Raw genomic sequence first — 21,572 nt, 5'->3', positions numbered from 1 at the left:
GACTAATTCTTTAATGTCCACTAACTTCCCACTCTCAGCTAACTCGTCGACTATTCTCCTCCATCTGTCCTGTAAATTTCTGGGTAATTTCTCAACTAACTGACGCAAAGTCCTAAGATTTTGTGATTCTGAAATTCCATAATGAATACCCGATATAGCACTTATACAATGAAGTCATCTAATGTCTCAACATTCTCTTCCTTAATTTCAGGCCAAGCAAGAACTTTATCTATGTGCATTAAAGCGATCCGTTCTTTATTTCCATATATTTTGTTTAATTCACTTCTCGCCTTTTGGTAACCCTCTTTTGGATCTAAATGTAAACACGTTCTAACTATCTTGTGTGGTTTACCTTCTGTATATTGTTTTAGGTATTGTAACTTTTCATTATCTGACACATGCTTGCTATCAATTAACATGTCGAAATCTTTAATAAATTCAAAGTACTTGTCTAGCTGACCATTAAATTTAGTAATCACATGAACAGGCATCATGTTTTTGGTCATTAAAGTCGTAATCATGTCTCTATTTGTCTGTTGTCTATCACTATTACTCTGATTTGTACTTCTGCAGTCACGAGAATCATTTTCTAAATTAACATTTACATTACTTTCAAATTTACTTAAAATATTAAATTCTGCCTTAGCTGATTCTAATTCCGTTTCTAACTCAAGCCTATCCTGCTCTAGTTTTAATCTATGCAATTCCTTTTCCAACTCTTGCTTCATTTTCAACTTCTGTAATTTGATGTCTAAGCTCGCCCTCTTAGCCATCACCTTACCTAATTGACTACCTATGTCACTTTCTCCTGTTTGAGATACACTATCTATTGGTTTCACAGTACCATCTATTCCATCTTCCACTGGTGTTCTATTGAAAGCTAATATTTCTTGAACTACTTCATCTGCATCTAATTCCTTAGCTGTGATAAAATCCTGTATTCTGCCTTATTGCCAGAACAAGTTTGACTTTTGGCTCTCAAATATAGTTTCAGTTGATATACTGTGGCTCTGTCCATTTTGTTCAATCTAGAATGTTTAACACTCACTCACACTAGATATAGATGAATATAAACTAGAAAACTATACCTCATTTAAATTCAAAGTTCAAAGGCACTCATAATTAATTGATATTTTTTACACTTAATTCCCAACATTTTTGTTAAACATCATTATACACAACAATATTGAATAAACCAGGTAATTTATACTTAATTCAAAAAGGATTACACACTTCTCTGTTACTACACTCATTTTTAATCAATCCTCAACATTAACCTTCGTAAATTAGTGTTAAATTAACCAGGGAATTTCATACTTAATTCAAAGACAATTACATTCTCTTACTACACTTATGGCTTCATTGTTCAATCACAGCATTCTTCTTAGCACTTATAAAGTTAGAGTTACAGAATTGAATGACAACTTAGATGACCAACACTAACTTCAATTCACTTGGCTAAATCGTATCTAGAAAGCTATTCTTTCTTTGAATTTTAAGTTTACTCACAATTTTGCTCTTGTCACACTAATTCCAGTACTTTCTCATAGATCCCTTGTTGCTCTCTCTCTCTGCCATGTCGGCTTCCATGTGGTCCCAACCTATGGGTCTTGTTGCTTGGCGTCCCTCCTTCTCTGCACCTCAACATGAAATTGTATGAAACAAAATCATGAAACTGTCATGAAACTGTTTCACAAAATCATGAAACTGTCAACGCCGTCTCCGAAGGTCGGCGGCATGAGGTACAGAGGGATGGGAATCAATCATAACGCACACTCCAATCTTCTTTATTGTTGCCCTTCGGTCTTGATCTTATACAGACGGTGTTTAAATGTGTGTGGTTTGTGTGTGTGGTTTGTGTGTGTGTGTTTTCTGCAAATTGTATCATATTGTGATTTGCATTCATAATTAATCTATCAAATCAATGCAATGATTAAACACACTATTCGTCAATAACAATCATTGAACTCAACTTCATGATTCCTACCATGATTTTGTTTACCCGCCTCCACAACATATATCATCACATATCTTCGTGATCCTTTGCTATTCTGAGAAACCAAATACATTACTAATTAACATGACTTATGCACTAACTCTTACATATTATTTCAACAAGTGACATTACATAAAAATAACAATTTACTCTTTCAATGCTTACCAATAATGACTGCCATGGCACTTACGGAGATGTTGTCAACTCAACGACTACACACAGAAAGGACATTTATGATTACGATCCTAACGAGGGAAATACGCACTACTTTGTGGCGTAGGAATACATCTAAGGGATCGTAAATAAATATACGAGTTATGTTCCACTCAACATTCTCCTTTTTTCTAGAGTTTCTTTAATCTTATTTTATTTTATTATATATATAATGGACCGTTACAGTACATCAATTTCGACAATAACATTTTCCATTTTATTTTACATATATTGTAACTATATACGTAACAACACGGGCTTGTGGTTACCATTAAGTTCAATTATTTCTCGCACATGTCATCGATATCTTCTCACATATATATTTTCATATTACACCTAGACATTGTGCAATCTGTACTCAATATACATCAAATGCCATAGACCGTGATTCGTAATTAACCTTAGTACATATCATAATTTGTCAATACACTCGAACATTATACAATTGGTACTTGACACAGACCAAATGTCACAAGCCGTGATTCGTCATTAACCTTAGTACATATCATAATTTACTTGTATAATATCATACATCAAGATATTCTTATACATAGTGCAATCGGCACTCACATGTATATATGTATATATATATATATATATATATATATATATACATATATACATATATATATACACATATATATAAATATATATATATACATATATGTATATATATATATATATATACGCATATATGTATATATATATACATATATATATATATATATGTATATATACATATATATATATATACTGTATATGTATGTATGTATGCATGTGTATATATGTATATGTATATACATATATATATATATATATATATGCATATACATATACACATACATATACATATAAACATACACACACACACACACACACACATATATATATATATATTATTGAAAGTGATGGCTAATTGTTCATTTGTTATTTTCTTAAATGTATTTCTCACGTCTTAATATGGACTTATATTCCTTTGAAAGGAGGTTTATGACTTCACTGTAGGTGGTCATGTTTGCTATATCGTGATTTCGGGTTAAAAACCCTTCTTCAGTAGCCTCTAGGAATTTTCTATCTGGTGAGGATAAGAATTATTCTTGTGTGTATTTAATGATGTTCCTTTATATACTTAAGTTTCTATACCTGCTCTTCACTGGGGGAGGATTAAGGTCACCTGGGAAAGGTTACCTGGTAACTCAGGCAATGATGAAATATCACTTGCTAGCGGGAGCCTCCTACTTCGTGTTATGAAAAAATTTTGTATGCTGAGACTTGTGGCGTTTTTGTCTCGGGCTTGGATTTTTGGGTTTATGTCTCATTTTCGGGTTTATGACGATTTGTCTCATGCTTTGGAGAGTCCTGAGATTATCTGGTTGTATGTTTAGATTTTGGTTCAACTCCTTAATGTATAATGCTTCTAAGATTGGGAGGCATCTATCATCTGTACATATTTCCAAAATCTCAGTGTTTTCTTCTTGAATTTTTCTTGTTAATGTTGTGCCTTGGACTTCTCTTAAATGTCTTTTAGGACCTCCTGATGTCAGGTGGTATGAAAGACGACGAGATAACCTCACTGTCGTCATGCCAATATAGAGGGGAGGGCCTCACAGTTCCCTCGTGCACAGGTAAAATATAGATGACATGTGATTTCTGAAGTTACTTTCACTCTTGGCGGTGGCTGTTTTTAAGGAGGCGGTTGGTTTTCTTGTATTATAATAAATCACCGAGTTAATTATTTTCTCTAGGTTGACTGGTTTAATGTTCATCTTCATAATCTTGTTCATTATACGTTCATCTTTATAGGCTGATGAAGATGTACATTTATAATACATACATACATATACATACCAAAGGCTTTTCCCCCCTACACGGGGGGTAGCCAAAAAGAAAAAAGGCATAGAAACCACTCCCACCCATTCCATTTCCTACATATTCCACTCCCCTCCACCCTCCTCCTTCTCTTTTATCTTGGCACCTCCTGGATGACGGGTCATCCCTGCATCCTGTCCACTGCCCTGGGTCAGAAGCAGTGTCGGAAGACACAGCACATCCACAGCAAGGCCGCTTCATAAATTCGGCGACCCCCCATCTCCGTCCCCCCATGTAGAAAAGGAGAAAGACGGGGAGAAATCCCTCCGGGCTGCGTCAATTTTTTTCTCATACATACTTCCTCACCCCCATCCCTTACCCACTCCCCCTCATGCATCACAGCATCATCTATACACGACCCCTCTCCATTCACCCCTATCTTCTGTCCTCTCCCGTCCTTCCTCCACAGACATTCCTCTCTTTTGTAATGCCCCTTTCACTCCATCCATCCATCTCATCCTAGGACCCCGTCATATTCATTTCTTCCACCTCTCCCTTCCACACTTCTTTTACTAATCTTTCTTCACTCATTCTTTCCATGTGTCCAAACCATCCTAATACTCTTTCATCAACCCTATCTCCCAGCTCCCTTTCCACCCCTGTTCTCCTCCTCACCTCCTCATTTCTCACACTATCTAGCCTAGTAACCCCTATCATACTTCTCAGACATTTCATCTCGAACACATTCAAAGTCCTTCTCTCTTCCTCTCTCATTATAATAGATGTTGATTTTTTTTCTATATTTTGATTATTTTTATTATCTATGTACCGGCCTTCCATTATTTTCTTGGTCTAGTGGATAATATCCTTCTCACTGAACCCATTATGGATTATTGATTAACCTCCCGAAAGAGAGCTCAGAGCCCATATATGACCGATCTATGGGTACTGTTGTGACCTTACACGCACACAAACACCCAACTTCCCGCCCACGAGAGTTGGAGTGACGACTCACAGCGCAGCGATCTTGAAATTAATTCAGCACCTGGACGGGATTCGAAATCGGACCGCTGCAGCATCAGTTGCGCCGTCGCGCACTCGCGTGCGCGCGCGCGTGTGAATGTGTGTCCTTTATGCAACTGCAACTCCACGAATTTTTTTAGCAAACTATGTTTGCAATCGTTTTGTTAACACTTTACAAATGTTGCCTGCTAATGAAACATCTTTATATGGACTAAACTTGAGATTTAGTATATTCACCTATCTATTCATTTGCTTATTTATCTATTTATTTATCTGTTATTATCTATGAAATATGATTTATTGTTTTACTATCTATTCACCAGTTATTAATTGATTTACCTCTTTATCTATATGTTTATTCTATTTCAGTTCATTTAATTTTATATTATATTGTTATTTCTATCTATTTATCTATTTATTTTTTGCATTTTACGCTTCAATTTTTATTACACACACTGGAACTCCCCCCTTCCCACAGTAGAACTTCCCCCTTCCCCCTTTTTCAAACCCCAATCCACAGCAGGAGGTTTATCTTTCAAACACTGCTTGCAAACTATTTGCAGTTTGCAAGTAGTTTACAAGTCATCTACAAACAATTATAGGTAGTTTACAAACTTTTTGCAAATTATTTGTAAACAGTTTGCAAGCCGTTCACAAACCATTTGCAAAGTTTGGAAGCATTTTATAGATTTATAATCAGGAAATGGTCTTTGGTTTGTAATCAATATTTCCTGGAGTGGAATCATTTCAATAAGTTTCTTTGCGTTGGCCGTATGGTGATGGCAAGTGTCAAGCACACTCAAGATGTCAGTAATAGCGCTACAACTTACCTTTATATACCTTAGTACCTTGTGATATCTCTTACAAGCTGTGCTTGCCTTAGTTTACAACTACGAGCACAAATTTGCCATCGCTGAAAGGCCACAAGTGAATCGTTGTGAGTTTACTTCACTTACCTTGTCTGCAATGTTCTCCAGAAAACATGTTCTGTTGCCGAAACCTTCTGCAGCCAAGCAGACTCTCTCTCCGGTGGCCGTGCAGGACAGGCACACCATGTCCTCCTGTAAAGTCGAAAGAAAAGAAAAAGGCATCAGTATTCAAGAACTAAAAGTGCTATCACACTGTCCGGCGCCGCCGTTGCGGCTTGTTGTTAGCTACAGCAAAGTCTCCCTTATTATGAGTCATTAGACTAGAGAGGTCATGATAGTTAACCAGGGAGAGATAGTGGCCGTTATATAAAATGTAGGCTATTGCCAGGTGACTTTACTAATCTAATTAAACCTGCCCATAATCTGGCCGCATCCGGCGCCGCCGCATAGTGTGACACCGGCATTAAATTATACAGTAATTCAGCTTGCGGTTATTTTTCCTCAGGCGGGGTCTCATTTGCGTGAGTTCGATGCCTTCACACTACCCATTCCATTCTTATTTCACAATTCATATTTACCATTACAAATCTCAGTTCTTCGTCACATATCCTCTTAAACGGAAAGATTTTGCGCCTTTTCTGGAAAAGTTTAGTTTTTGAAGTGGCTTTTAAGTCAAGGTGGGAACATGAATAGTCTTGGGACAGTTTAACATGCTAACATAAGCATTTATTTGAAGCAAGTACAACTGTAATGTAAACAGTTCAAATGAAATTAGTCTTTCGAAATAATCAAGTTTACCGGATTATTTTAATTTCATAATTCATATACCATTCATTTAATGTTATTTTTGCTTCCGTCTAGCACCTTTATTTTGGATATGTTGTCTCCTTGATCATTTGATAGTTTATAACAGAGCTACAAAAGTTTAAATTTAAGATTATGGGAATATAGATCAACAATTATTATTATTTTTTCTTTATTTAGATGCTACTTTAATGAATAAGCTCATTGCTGAAGTGCCTCTTCTTCAAAGTGACACTCAGTCGCTCTGCAGATCACCTATTCATAAAAACAACATCAAAAGAAGCATTGCGAAATGAGCTTAATGCATTAGTGAACAGAGCCACGGGTTATGCACTCGAAATTCCTGGAACGACAACAAAAATACTCAGCTCTGGGACAGCACCACCCTTTGTTTTCTTCTGGACAGCAACTGAACACCGTCTACGAGTATACGTTTGTGAGGCTGATCACCTTAGCGCATTTGAGCATGTAAATAACTGGACGTCTTCGAAATTAAAACACTCAAGACTAACAAAAAGGTGCATTGTGTCGACGTGGGGCTCACAAAAATAGATTACTCTGTCTTTATCCGATCAGCTGGTGCCCAAGATACACTGTACCTTCTTCACAAAAGAAAAGAGAATGAGAATGTGTCTCAGAAAATGCCTCAGAGGATGATATCAAAAGAATAGTTCTTGGTGTCCTAGAACTAAAAACAATGCAAACGTAAGACTAGAACTCAATTTTCCTTCTATCTTTGAAAGAGTACAGTATGTCGATGCTAACTCCGCTACCAAGACACAAGGGGAACCCAGAGGTTTACACTCGACGAGTGCATGCAAGGAGCATCAAAGCAGCCAGCCCACCTAATGAAACTCCCCGTTAAGGGATTATCACAATATATTTCCATGGGCTTCATCACGCCGACAGTTGAGAGTTCGTTTGAATGAAAACAACTACGGTTACAATACATAATTTATTTTTCAAATCTTCAAATATAAAAATATCTTTATGTCATATATAGCAAAGCTCAATGATAAACTAAGAAACTGTAAACCTACACGAATGTTAGACACTGTTGGAATGTTCTTAGAGAAGTCTAGATTCCTGTAAGCTAAGTCATATTCTAGTTATTCAAATAGAGATTGGATATGGAAGGAAAAATAGACCACTGTGATAACCCCTTTAGTCAAGACCCCCAGGGGCACTGTCACGGGGTGAACTTGCCGAAGTGGTGAGATTCAGGTCCCAGGTAAGGACTGAGAGTAGCTGTACATCGCGCGCACGCAACCAAGCCACAACACCTGCACCTCGACCGCGCGGACATGAGCATGCCGGGTTATCACCAATTTACCCTTTGAACTTTAAGATGAGTCACTCGGTCTCCGTCGAGCAGCAGGAAGGGAAAACTTGCCTCTCCAAGGTTCTGTCTGTTGGTAAACCCTCTGGTCTGTTTACATGTTTGTCTGCCTTCCCTGTTTGCTTGTCTGTTGGTAGATCTGGTTTGTTTGTCTGTTGTTATATCCTCCAGTCTGTTGGCAGGCTTTCTGGTCTGTTTATCTGTTGTCTCTGTTTTCTGTATGTTGGTAGGATTTTTCATTTGTTTAGCTTTTGGTAAACCCTAATGTTTTCAGGCCTTCCGATTTCTTTGTCTGTTGGTAGGCTTTTTTGTCTGACTTTTGGATTAGACTAGTTTTGCTTGTTGGCAGACACTAAAGTGCCTGTTGTCAGGTGCTCTGGTTTATTTGGTTCCTGATAGGCATTATGTATAATTTTACATTATATATACTGTATATACATAAATATGTAAATACATATATATATATATATATATATATATATGTGTGTGTGTGTGTGTGTGTGTGTGTGTGTGTGTGTGTGTGTGTGTGTGTGTGTGTGTGTGTGTGTGTGTGTGTGTGTGTGTGTGTGTGTGTGTGTGTGTGTGTGTGTGTGTGTGTGTGTGTGTGTATACACACACAGTTATCTATATACCAAGGGCTTTTTCCTTTACAAGTGACGTAGCCAAGTCAAAAGGCAAGTGCCCACTCTCACCCATTCCAGTCCTATCCACCGCCCTTTCTTCCCTCTCATCTTAACTCCTCATGGATGACGGGTCATCTCTGTATCCCGTCCACTGCACTGGGTCAATAGTAATGCAGCAAGACATAGGACGTCCACAGTAAGACCGCTTCACTAATCGGCGATCCCCCTCTCCGTCCCCTCATGCAGTATCTACATACGCTGGTGTAAATGAGAAGTAAGTTTTCTAGTAAGCGCGTTTGATTGAAGACCAGATCTAATCCTCTATTCATTGTATTCCTAATGATTTTCTCAATTTTACAAATAGAGTATCAATAAATAGAAGCAAGGTTAGACACGAGGTTGTCTTGTTTGGGATTTTGTCTTGTGGGGTTTTGTCTTAGGAGGTGACTCTTGCCATGCTACTTCCTTATATAGTTGGGGAGAGTGATCACTGTGTCGGTCTGTATGTTAATGACTAGAGTATATTGTGAGATACAGACTTCTTTTTTCTAAAATATATACCTTCTTGTGATAGATTTGCTGACTTTTTATTTGTGCAACTTGAAAAATGGGATATTGCAAGACCCTGCCTCAAGACCCTTTACATATTGTAGATATGTCGGTGACATTTTTGTTAAAGTTAGAAGTGAATCCTATTTAAAGGACTAACAGTAACCACTGGAAATTGTTTCCATAATGAATTTCACCTTTGAACTCAACATATACAACAAGATTCGTTTCCTTGACGGCCTTGTTCACTCTCAAGACAGCATGTACAAAGCCACAGTCTAAGAAAAAAATATTGGTAGATGCCTAAATGCCGCAAGTGAGTGCACCTCGCGTTACAAACTTTGGGTCATTCGGGAAAAGCAATCAGCGTACGTACAAGAACTGTTCTTCTTGAGAATATTTCCACCTTGAAGTATTGCGCATGAAGCTTATACTCATCAACAATTGCCATTCTAACTCTGTCACTGACAAGGAGACAAGACTTTATGACCCGTACTTCTTCACAATACAGGCTTAACGTCACTCTCTCCTCATATTCCGTTTATTACAGGAATCTAATGACACCGGTATATATGACAGGTGAACGCATTTTAAATGATATAATTACATGAAATGTCACATGCACAAACCCACAAGGCAAATTGGCCTTCGTTATCATATACTACAAAAATCTAGAAGTCGACAAGCTTGAAAAATAACTCGGCTAATGACAAAAATCTCCTTTGTCAGTACACTTCTCCCAAAGATTACAAACTTCTCCCCTGTGTATCGTATATTGGTGTCGTATGCAGGACTCTCAATGTACCCTCGCGAAGGAAGGATACGAACACATGACACAAGCACACAATAAAACTCGCACCAGACAAAATTCAATAAACAACACAACCATACTTAAATAATGTAACAATCACGAGAAAATACATATCTTAGAAAAAAATACATCTCACAATACACTCCAGTTATTAACATACAGACATACAGAGTGAGCACTTCCAACTACATAAGGCAACAGCGACCTCCCAGCTAAGACAAAATGCCACATAAGGTTCAGCTATAACCTACCTCTTTCAGTGTCCTGATCTCAAACATGATCTCTGTTTAACTTTCTATTCTGTGCACTTATTGCATTCTTTCTTACCTAAATATGGTTGTACGAGTCAACCGGAAACTTATATTTTTTTGTAATGTTCCTTCTTCGAATTAGACCATGGATTTTGGAAGCCTCATGTTTAACCTTCCTTATATTTATAAATACTTTATTCGTGAGATTGAAAAAATAAGAAGATAGTGTACACAGAATTAACCCTGGTCTTCAATCAAACACACACACACACACACACACACACACACACACACACACACACACATATATATGTGTGTGTGTGTGTGTGTGTGTGTGTGTGTGTGTGTGTGTGTGTGTGTGTGTGTGTGTGTGTGTGTGTGTGTGTGTGTGTGTGTGTGTGTGTGTGTGTGTGTGTGTGTGTGTGTGTGTGTGTGTGTGTGTATAACTTACACATTTGTATGAATTATGCTTATATAATGTATATAATACTGATGGCTGTGACACCCTAACCCCATCTCAGACCAGACACTGTGCCCAAACTACTGAATATTCAACCAAGGAACCTAAGTTTTTGTCAAGTGAGCTTAACCTGTTCAACACAGGAGCGGTTTTTCACGTCTTCCTCCTGAATAGTGACAGACAGATTATTTTATTTGGGTAAAGATCAAGCCTGGAACCTCATAAAAAACGGGGGTGGAGAGTGATTGTTTGAGAGTGTTCCTTCGGGAGAATGGCATCTCTTGGCGCTCAACTGCTTCAGGAGGAGGACCTGCAGTGTTGATGGCTCACGAAGTGGAAGGAGGAACATGGCTGACTGATGATTTCTTCCTGCCTGTCAGAGACTCGTAATTCTTTGACGTAAAAAAAATGAAGAGTGATCCCACATCACCGTTTATGAACGAAAATACACTCCAGTTATGAACACTGCTAAACACGTGATAATGGATTACCAGTGGTCCACTTGGAATGAGTCATATGTACAAAATGTAATGTGCCAAAGAATGAATGTGTTTTTTGTGTCTATTCAAATCAAATTAGGACAAAAGCAATTGAGCTAGTGATACAGCAACTGTTATCAAGTATTTGATATGACATATTTGAATATAAATTTCGAAACAAGGTGTGTACAGACAGACACACACACTCAATCTCCCTCTCTCTTCACGGGTGACTGGATGATTCTAAGAGTATTATGAATGAATTATTGGGTCTAAAATTGGTTCCATGATTTTTTTTTCAATATAGGGATATGCTTCATACGCACGTACATACATATATACACATACATACATTACATACATATATACATACATTCATACATACATGCATGCGTATATACATGTATGAATGCATGCATGTACACACACATACCTGCATACATACACACGTGCATACATACATGTCCAAAATCCTCAGTCTCCTCTATAAGGTGTGTTGCCGAATTAATATTTCTGCCTCTACTCTTCCTGCTGGAAGAAGTTGGGATCCTAGTCTCATTGCTCCATCTTTTACTATACACAGTGGAACACGGTGGTGGTAGCTTTGTCCTCCGCCACCGGGTGACAACGAAACAGCCCTTGTTCACACTAGCTGTCTGAACCGCAGCGATACCGCATAATCAAAGAAAAACTACGCTGTTGTGTGAACGGCTCCATTGACTTAAATTGCAATTGAACCGCGGCAGTTGAAACAGGGCCTAGAACACGGAGTCATAAGGGTGTTAAAGGAGTACTAACTTCAAAGGAACCGAACATTCCAGGAGATTAATCTCCATTATTAAAAGAATCCTAAGTGACTCTGGTCCGTAAGGGTGTCACATTGGTCCTCTAAAGTCTTGCGTGGAAAGAACTTATGCATTCAATGCCCTATACGAGTTGATGTATTTCAAAATAAATCTCGTTTTGCCACAACTCTGCTCGTTAGATGTATGTGTGTACAGATCCATTTTGTGGAATAGGCTGACGCGTCTCTTCTTGTTTTTAGCCACGATTATTCACTAACGAGTTGCATGATCAAACTGCCGTTGCCTAATTTGATTTCTGATTAAATACGCTCTAGAAAACATTCATAAATGCGACACGAGGATGATGCATGATTCCACATTTGCATGTACAATCAGAGTGGACAACCTGATGTCCGCTGTCATGTGAAAAACGCAAATATAGTGTTAAAACAGCATTTTTTCATAAAGCCACATTTGTTCACCACATTGACTGGGTTAGTACTAAGGTATTGCCAAGGACAAAAGGTGACCTTAAAAGAAATATTATTGAGTTATGCCTGTTTTCGGGGTACAGCGTCGCTACTTGCGACGGAGGTCGAAATGATGGCGGCTCGAACCCTGCCGCAAGTGAGTTGGACCAAGGCCATGGTTCATTAAATTCCACGCTATAAAGTCCTCTGTAAGGGGCAATGTCCTAGCCTCCTGATGTAGATAAAGTCGCGACAGTAAACCTATTCACCAAGAAAAAAATATGGACAATTTAAATGTGACAAATAATTACCAACCTAGTTCATCATGAAATAGATTCCTCCTGATTAATAAATGAACTTGAAGACGTCGGGAATTATGATCGAAACCTGAGTCAGGGCATTTGTCAGGTACCTAAATTTTTGTGAAATGTGTATAAAACTTGTTCCTTCTTCTATTTTTGATGTATTTTTTTCTGAAGATGTAATAAATGAAAAATCAAACTGTCATTTTGTTACAATTTCTCCTGTGGTTTTGTCGCAAACTTCATTCAGATGTACGACACGTCTACCTTACTTATAAATATAAATGCAGACAATAATAAAGCCATCCACTAGAAATGATATGAAGACACAAGCACACCTGAAAAAATACATACGACCTCTCCTATTTACTTGTAAACGCCGCTCATACGCGCGCACGTACACGTACGATATCGTCCACGGTCCCGCTGCGACGACGCTCCTTGCCAATTCCTTCTACCTACGCGGCTTTGCTGACGTCAGTGGGAGTGTGTTCGTATGCACGTCTGGCTACCGCGTCATGGATGCGCGGCATTCATCTAAGTGTAACCCAAGACAAAGTCCGAAGTCGAATGCAGCGTCCCAGAGAATCGAATGCACCATCAAGGGAATAAAATGGTACGTCCAGGGTATCAAATCCAACGCCCAGTTCGCAACAGATCTTCACTTTGAGTGTTTTTGGTCGTTTGTAAAAGACGTAAAATTTATTTGCTTCAAGATTATGGGAATCGATCCCTGGGGTCTTTCTGCATGGCATGCAGCCGTGCTGGCCAATACACTGAGAGTACTTGCCCTCGGCTTTGTTCCCTTTAGGGAAAACCCTCTCACTTCACAAAGGGCAAACAGCCACTTTAAATCATAACTATCCTCTCCCTCTTTATCTCTTCTACCTGGCGGGTAAAGCCAAACTATTTCATTCAGCTGAGGGAGAAAGCCCTCACTCCTTAAAGTGGCAGTGCAATTGCGTGTGTCAATTTGCTTCTTTTTTATGCACAAACATTCCCACCTCCATAAAATCTTCATATGTGCGTGTTGTACCTGACTCAATTCGGAACTATGCAAATACTTCTTCCACTGTCATTGAAGTAGCACAATTTTGTTGACAAAAAATAGTTTTTTGATATGCGAGAATTATCATGTATAAAATATACATTAAGTGTACAACATTGAAAGATACATATCCACTACTTTGATATATCATGAGCCATTTTCAAATGTTCTCAATAGTACGTAAACACTTGAATCTACGAGCAAGCGTCTTCGTGACTGCAGAACGCGTATATACCGGTATGTGAATATTGACCTTTTCGTTCCAATCATATAGTTTTTCGTTTACTTGTAAATTTATCTACGAATGTACTTGTCTGTATCCGTGGACATACCAATGGCCTTCTTCTTGTTGCAACGGGGGGGGGGGGGTAGCCGAGCCAAATCATGCCTTGATCCTTCGCGGATGAAAGATACAAAATGGCAAATTCTATTATTGCATCGCCTTTTACGACATTAATGGAAATGCACTGACGGCATTCAATCCCCCACTATGATCAACTTGATGTCTATAAACGGGTATCGAGCTTTGGGCTGACACACGATACTACTCAACCTGCACATGTAGGTAAGAGCAGAAAGGTCAAGAAAACGATAGGAGAGATCACACGGCAACAAGGCAAAATAAAAAATATTGTAAGAACAAAAATGAATGACCTATGCACGAATGGAAAAAAAATCGAGAAAACAAAAAAGACAATAAAAACTGAAAAGGAAAGAGGAAAAAGATTAGAGGTAAAAAACAAGGGCAGTCAGACAAGCACAAGAAACAGAGTCGGCCCATCCTTCGCGCATGCGTAGTAACAAGCGCGGAATAAAATTTCCACTCCAAAGAAAACAACTTCCTTGTTTAAGCGATTTTTTCTCCTGACACTTATTCAACGAAACAGAATCAAACGACCATATCCTTCTAATAATCATTTCCCATCATATTTAACTAATACTGTATGTAACTAGTATGCATAGGCATTAACAAAAATGGAGCGCACAGCTCGACGCATGAAGGAGGATGCAGACGCGTCCTTAAATTTTACAAACTAAACGAAGATAACTTGAGGGATACATGCCATTATGTATAAGATTTTTTTTAGGGGGGGGGGATGTGGAAGCTGAAAGGATGTAAGGCTGCGTATCATTCGTCCACTGCCAGTGACGATGCTTCCGTTGAGAAACACTGCCATCTAACACTCCCCCTCCCACCTCTCCCCTCCCCCTCTTTCACTATCTATTTTCTTCTTTACAGGCGATTTCATTCAGCTTAGAGGAGCCACTGGATATCAATAGATGATATGACTATTTATAACAGAGCATCTCGCGTTTATACACGCACACATACCACGCGAAGCATCTGCATCTCCATTCCACCTTTCAGCCACCTGCGCGTAACCAAAAAGTGCTCTCTCCCTTCTACTAACCCTCCTTTTTTGTCTATTTATTTATTTGTTTATTGGCTTTAAGGAGTCCGTTTCCAGATTTATCGTTGTGGTTCATTGGTTTCTCCCTGACCTTATAATACATAGTCCCCAGCTGAATTCTGACTACTACTATAGTCTGTTCGCCCCCAAGAGTCCGTTCAGGGTGTGACATACGCGTGCCAAATCAACCTTGGTACATGTCTCTCTCTCTGTTATTTCCCATCGATATGCAGTTTAAAATTACTTTTTAGGATTTTAATAACGGTTACCCACCCCATCCCACCTGTCTTGCCTGTGACACCTCGGTGTGGCAGCATGGGGGGAAAACGCTGCAACATAGAAATTCATTCAAGTCGTTGTTATAATCATAGAAAGTGATACTCATTGTATTATACAGCTTCCTTTACTATATACAGAATAAAGAGAAAAATAGTTTCAAATAGCACATAGATAGAAAATAAGAGAAAGAGAGAGAGGCATGTACTAAGGTTGGTTTGGTAGAATGGCTAGTAGTAAACCATGACGTATGCTACACGCTGAACGGACTCCTTGGAGCGTACAGATTATAGTGTCTGCTCCTTTCCTTGGAAGTCTGACTACATAGGTCACAGAAGTGTCACCCTCATCGTTTCCTCGACTTCTTTCCAAATACATCTATAACATTGTACCATCAATCATTTCTACTAAAGATTGTCCATATTAGTAATATTCTTAACTCTTAATAGTTTTTCGTCAACCCTTTTCACATCGATTCCAGTTTGGGGGGTCATCACATTGGGTTTCCATGGGCTTCACCAGCGCCGACTGAGAGATCGTTTGAGTAAAAACGACTTCGGTTGCAATATTTCATTTTCCAAATCTCCAAATATTAAATTATCTTTCCGTTATATATAGCAAAACTGAGTGATTAACTAAGAGATTATAAACCTATAGTATATAATGTTAGACATACTATATAAATGTTCTTAGCAAAGTCTAGATTTCTGTAGGCGAAGACGTGTTCTAGTTATTTAAATGGAGGCTGGAGGTAGGATGCGGGAGGAAACATAGCCCAGTGTGATAACCCTTTTACTCAAAAATACTTTTCTCCTAGTTCCACTCCCGGCCCTTCTCAATGACTTACCCTCTTCCACATTCTCCACTATCACCCTCATACATATCACACTCAAACTCACATACGTTCTTGGACTTACTGTATATTCCGTGACAACCTCCTATCGATCTTTTCCTCTCAGTTTTGCACCACCCAAGGCCAGCAAGTTTACGTTTCATTCCTGAAACAACTCCACAATTAGAAGCACGTGTGCCTCTTCAATGCCATCTCTACACCGTTAGTAATATTGTACAATACGGAATGTTGCGCAATAATATTGATCGAGTAGGGCCCGCTTGACACTGTACTAGGTCAAATCGAGATGAACGCACTCTCACCTTCGTCCAGTCCGTGCAAGGATATTGTACTGCCCTCCACCAAGACCACACACACACACCTTTATATGTTTCAAAAAATGGTAAAAAGGTTATAAAGTTGCAAAAATAAAATATTCGAAGTAGACACGATCTCTTCTGCATGCTTTGGAATTCTTGCCACTCATTGAAATTTGCAGAAAATAGATAAGTAAATAGATGAATAAATGTATAGATAAAACCATTAATAAATTAATAAATATAGAAGTAAATAAATAAATGAATGAAAATAGATAAATAAGATAGATTAATAAATAGATAGATAAACAGACAAACAATTACATAAATACATACAAATACCAAAGGCTTTTTCCCCCTTACACGGGAGGTAGCCAAAAAACAAAGGCATAGAAACTACTCACACCCATTCCATCCCTTACATACTCCACTCTCCTCTACCCTCCTCTTTCCCTCTTATATTGGCGCACCCTGGATTACGAGTCATACCTGCATTTTGTACACTGCCCTGGATCAGAAGCAGTGTCGCAAGACACAGCACATCCACAGCAAGACCGCTTCATTAAATGGACGAACCCCCCCCCCTCTCTCGTCCCCTCATGCAGAAAAGGAGAAGACGGGGAGAAATCCCTTCGGACTGCGTCAATTAATTTCTCATACATACTCCCTCACCCCATCCCCCCCCACTCCCCCCATGCATCACAGCATCATCCATTCACAACTATTCTCCATTCACCCCTATCTGCTGTCCTCTCCCTTCCTTCCTCAACAGACATTCCCCTCTTTCCCAATGTCCCTTTTACCCCATCCATCCATCTCATCCTAGGTCGTCCCCTCATGTTCACTCATTCCACCTCTGCCTTCCACACCTCTTTTACTAGTCTTTTTTCACTCATTCTTTCCATGTGTCCATTCCATCCCAATACTCTTTCATCAGCAATATCTCCCAACTCCCTTTCCACCCCTGTTCTCCTCCTCACCTCAGGTCAGCAAACAACAACTGGCTTATCTCCCACTTTTCTCCTTCTCCTGACCCACTACCCTTGCATTCACCTCTCGCACCACCCCATCCATGTATAAATTGAATAGCCAGGGCGATATAACACATCCCTGACGAAGTCCCATCTTTACCTCAAACCACTCACTCTCTCCATTTCTAATCCTAACACAAGCTCTACTACTCTCGTAAAAACTCTTGACTGCTTTTAACAGCTTTCCTCCTATCCCATATATCTGCAATACCTCACACAGTGCCTTCCTATCTATCTTGTCATAAGCCTTTTTCAAATCCATAAAAGCCCAAAATACATCCTTACCTTTTCCTATAGCTTTCTCACATATTTGTCTTACTACAAAAATCTGATCTACACAACCCCTGCCTGTCCTAAACCAACACTGTTCCTCACCAGTTACTCCCTCTGTTCCTCTCATAATCCCCTAAATCAAGATCCTCCCGTAAGCCTTCCCAACTACATTTAACAAGCTAATCCCTCTGAAACTACTACACTCACACTTGTCCCCTTTTCCCTTGTAAATTGGAACTATACAGGCACTCCTCCAGTCCTCCGGTACTCTACCCTCTCTTAAACAAACATTAAATGACCTCACCAGCCAATCCACCATCACTGTACCTCCTTTTTTCAGACATTCTGCATGGCATACATCCAGACCAGGTGCCTTACCTGCTCTCATCATCTTAACAGCTGCTTTCACTTCACCTTTCCTTATTTCTCCTCCATTTTCCTCACTCATCACGGTCATTTTCTTAGCGCTTCCCACTGCAACTACCTTTCCCTCCCTATCCTCCTTCACATTTAGCAACTCCTTAAAATACTCTGACCATCTTCCTCTCATTACCCTCTCTTCCATTATCGTTTCTCCATCTGCATCTTTTACCTTTCCTTCTCTACTCGATTCGCTTCCTCTTCCTCTCTTAATTTCTTTCCAAAATATTTTTTTTTATTTTCAAAATTTTCTGTCATACTCTTACCTCATAAATAAACAAATAAATAAACATACAAACAACTTTTTTTACTTCGTCATTAAATCTCTCACTATATGACGTAAAAGTAATTTGACATTTGGAAATTTGGAAAACAAAAGATCGTAACCTAATTTATTTCTATTCAAACGAAGTAGCAAAAGCAAGCAGCATGCTAGCGAGAAATGCTTACTTAACCCTCGAGGCAAATTCTTTAGTATTTGGAGGCCTGTGCGCAATAGAGTACTTCAAGGGATACCAGAGAAGAAACTATTGAAGCATCATTACCACAATTCTGACGCCAAGACCTCCTTCTTCGGCTCGTCTCACACGTATCCGACTTTTTGCCATGCGCCGTCCACGACATGACGCCGTGCTATCAAATAACCATGGGTGTCTATGGACGCTTTCACACGTCACGACCACGTGTGAAAGCGTCCATAGACAAATCAATTAAATAAAATCAAATCAGCCATCCTGAGTCCACTGCTTAACAAAGGCCTCCTTCATAGCATTCCATGATTAACACGACCGCATCAACCTCTGCCACGTCACCCCTGCAAACTTCTCAATCTCATCTCTCCACCTCCTGTTTGGTCTCCCTCTTCCACGCTTCCCATTTCGCGGCGTCCACTCAGTAACACACTTGCTCCATCACTCATCAGTCGTTCACACCAACTTACCTGTCCAATTCCACTTCCTCTTTTTCACCGCCTCCACAATATATTTCACCCTAGTCTGCTCTCTCACCCAATTTGCTCTCTTTCGGTCTCTCAGCATTATTCCCATCATTGATCTCTCTATTCTCTTCTGTGCAGTTCTTAGCTTTGTTCCCATTGCCTTCGTCAGTTTCCAAGTCTCACATCCGTAGATTATTGCTGGCAGAATGCATTGATTGTAAACTTTACGTTTCAAACATAAAGGTAGAGAGCCTCTCAGGATTTTATTATTCTCACCAAACACTTCCCAACCAATTGTAATACGTATTTTGATTTCATTATCATGATCTTTTGTCACTTTCACCATCTGGCCTAAATAATTATACTCTTCAACTTCTTCAAGACTCTAACCATCGATTATAATCTCTTTACTTTGAACTTTCTTTTTGAACGTTACTTTGATTTTGGTCTTATTCATTTTTAAACCTACTTTGAGACTTTCCTTGCTCAGATCACTCAGCATATCTTGCAAGTCTTCTGCTCCTTCTGAAATAAGAATAATATCATCCGCAAATCTTAGGTGGTTCAAACATTTGCCATTAACCTTCTAACCTTTTTCTTCCCAACTCAACCTCCTGCAAATGGTCTAGAGTCGAGTATCCGCTCCTAAAGCCCACTTGTTCTCTCGGTTGGTTTCCACCTAAAACTTAACCTAGTCTATTTGTAATGATCTTGAAGAATACTTTATATACATTTGATAGCAAGCTAATCGTCGATATTTACTAAGGTCTTTCTGGTCTCTTTTTTTATGAAGCAAAATCACTATAGCATTGCACCACGATTCAGGAACGATTTTCTGGCGTAAGCACTGGGTGTACAACTGAGCTAATCTAACATGAACTTCTTTCCCTGCATCTTTCAAGAGATCTATCGATATACCATCTTCCCCAGGTGTTTTTCCTCGTTTCATATTTTAGAACTAATTCTACTTCTTCCTTTGTAATATCTGGTACACTACTAACGTCTACAGATGAATTTACTAACTCAACCACGATCTTCGACGAGTAAAGCTCTTGGTAAAATTCTTCTACTCTTTTTACCATTCTGTCAATGCATTTAATGATTTCTCTATTTCTATTTTTCAAACATATCACTTGCTGTCTTCGTAAAGCATTTCTGTGCTCGGTCCCTTTAATACTTTTACCTTCCTGAATAGTTTACTCTAATTCATCTATGTTTCTCTTTCTTTTCTCTAATCTCTGCCTTTTGTTGATAAGTATGGTTAGTTCTACTCTTTCTATTTCGTCTCTCCTGCTTTTAATCTGCATGGTCTTCCTTCTTTTAATTAGGTAATTTGTAGCTTTGGAATATTTGTTTTCTCTAATACTTTTTGTACTTCCTATTTTCTCTGCCGATTCCCTGATGATATTCACTAAATTAAAATTCATATCTTCGACGGTGTTCTCGTTAGTTCTTAAAGCTTTGAATCTATTTTTACTTTCTAACTGAAATTCCTTCTTATTTTTAACCTTTGCAAAAACTTATTTTCGTTTTTAAAACTAGTTTATTTCTCTCGGCTCTGAAATTGAATTTAGCTGTGCAACCTACCATTCTATGGTCACTACTTATGTTGTCTTTATTTATGACCGTAACATTGCTAACCTTCTTGCTCTCATCTCCTAATATGAAGTCTACTTTGTTCTTTGTTATCCCATTTGGACTTCTCTAAGTCCATTTACGACCTACACGCTTTTGGAAGAAAGTATTCATTAACCACATCTTGTAGTTCTCTGCAAAATTTACTAACATCTCGCCTCTGTCATTTCTTTCACCTACTCCAAACTTCCCAATGCACGACTCATCTCCCATCTTCTTCCCCACTTTAGCATTAAAGTCGCCTATTACCAACATGTACTTACTTTTTTCTTGATCCATTACCTGACTTAAATCATCATAGAAGGACTCAATTTCATCGTCTGAACTCTGTGAAGTTGGTGCATAAACCTGAACTATTTTTAGAGTGTACCTTTTACACAGCCTAATCACCATCCAAGCTAACCTATCTGACAAACTACTGAATTTGACTACGTTACCAGCAACCTCTCGGTTGATCAAGAATCCTGCTCCACTAGATCTTTCTTTGTCCTTACCTCTATAGTATAACAGGTGGTGACCATCTTGTAATTGTATCAGCTTTTCTTTCGCTTTTCGGACTTCGCTCAGTTCTACGATGTCCCACTTGATGTTGTCTAGTTCTTCAATTA

The 21,572-nt window shown here is 38.8% G+C and overlaps 1 protein-coding gene across 9 annotated transcripts in view; it reads right to left on the bottom strand.

Annotated features, from left to right (window-relative positions):
* RyR (Ryanodine receptor) overlaps positions 1-21,572 on the bottom strand; it is a 636,026-nt gene that overhangs the window by 353,187 nt on the left and 261,267 nt on the right. For all 9 annotated transcript variants that reach the window (XM_076213834.1, XM_076213833.1, XM_076213832.1 and 6 more), the window contains exon 2: positions 5,998-6,102. In XM_076213834.1, coding sequence (XP_076069949.1) covers positions 5,998-6,102 — 105 coding nt within the window. The remainder of the gene's footprint in view (positions 1-5,997; positions 6,103-21,572) is intronic.

The sequence above is a fragment of the Oratosquilla oratoria genome, chromosome 32, assembly GCF_046742065.1.
Source record: "Oratosquilla oratoria isolate Oo_2021 chromosome 32, ASM4674206v1, whole genome shotgun sequence".
Lineage (NCBI taxonomy): Eukaryota > Metazoa > Arthropoda > Malacostraca > Stomatopoda > Squillidae > Oratosquilla > Oratosquilla oratoria.
The sequence above is the reverse complement of the archived record's forward strand: the minus strand, read 5'-3'. Positions and strand labels throughout refer to the sequence as shown.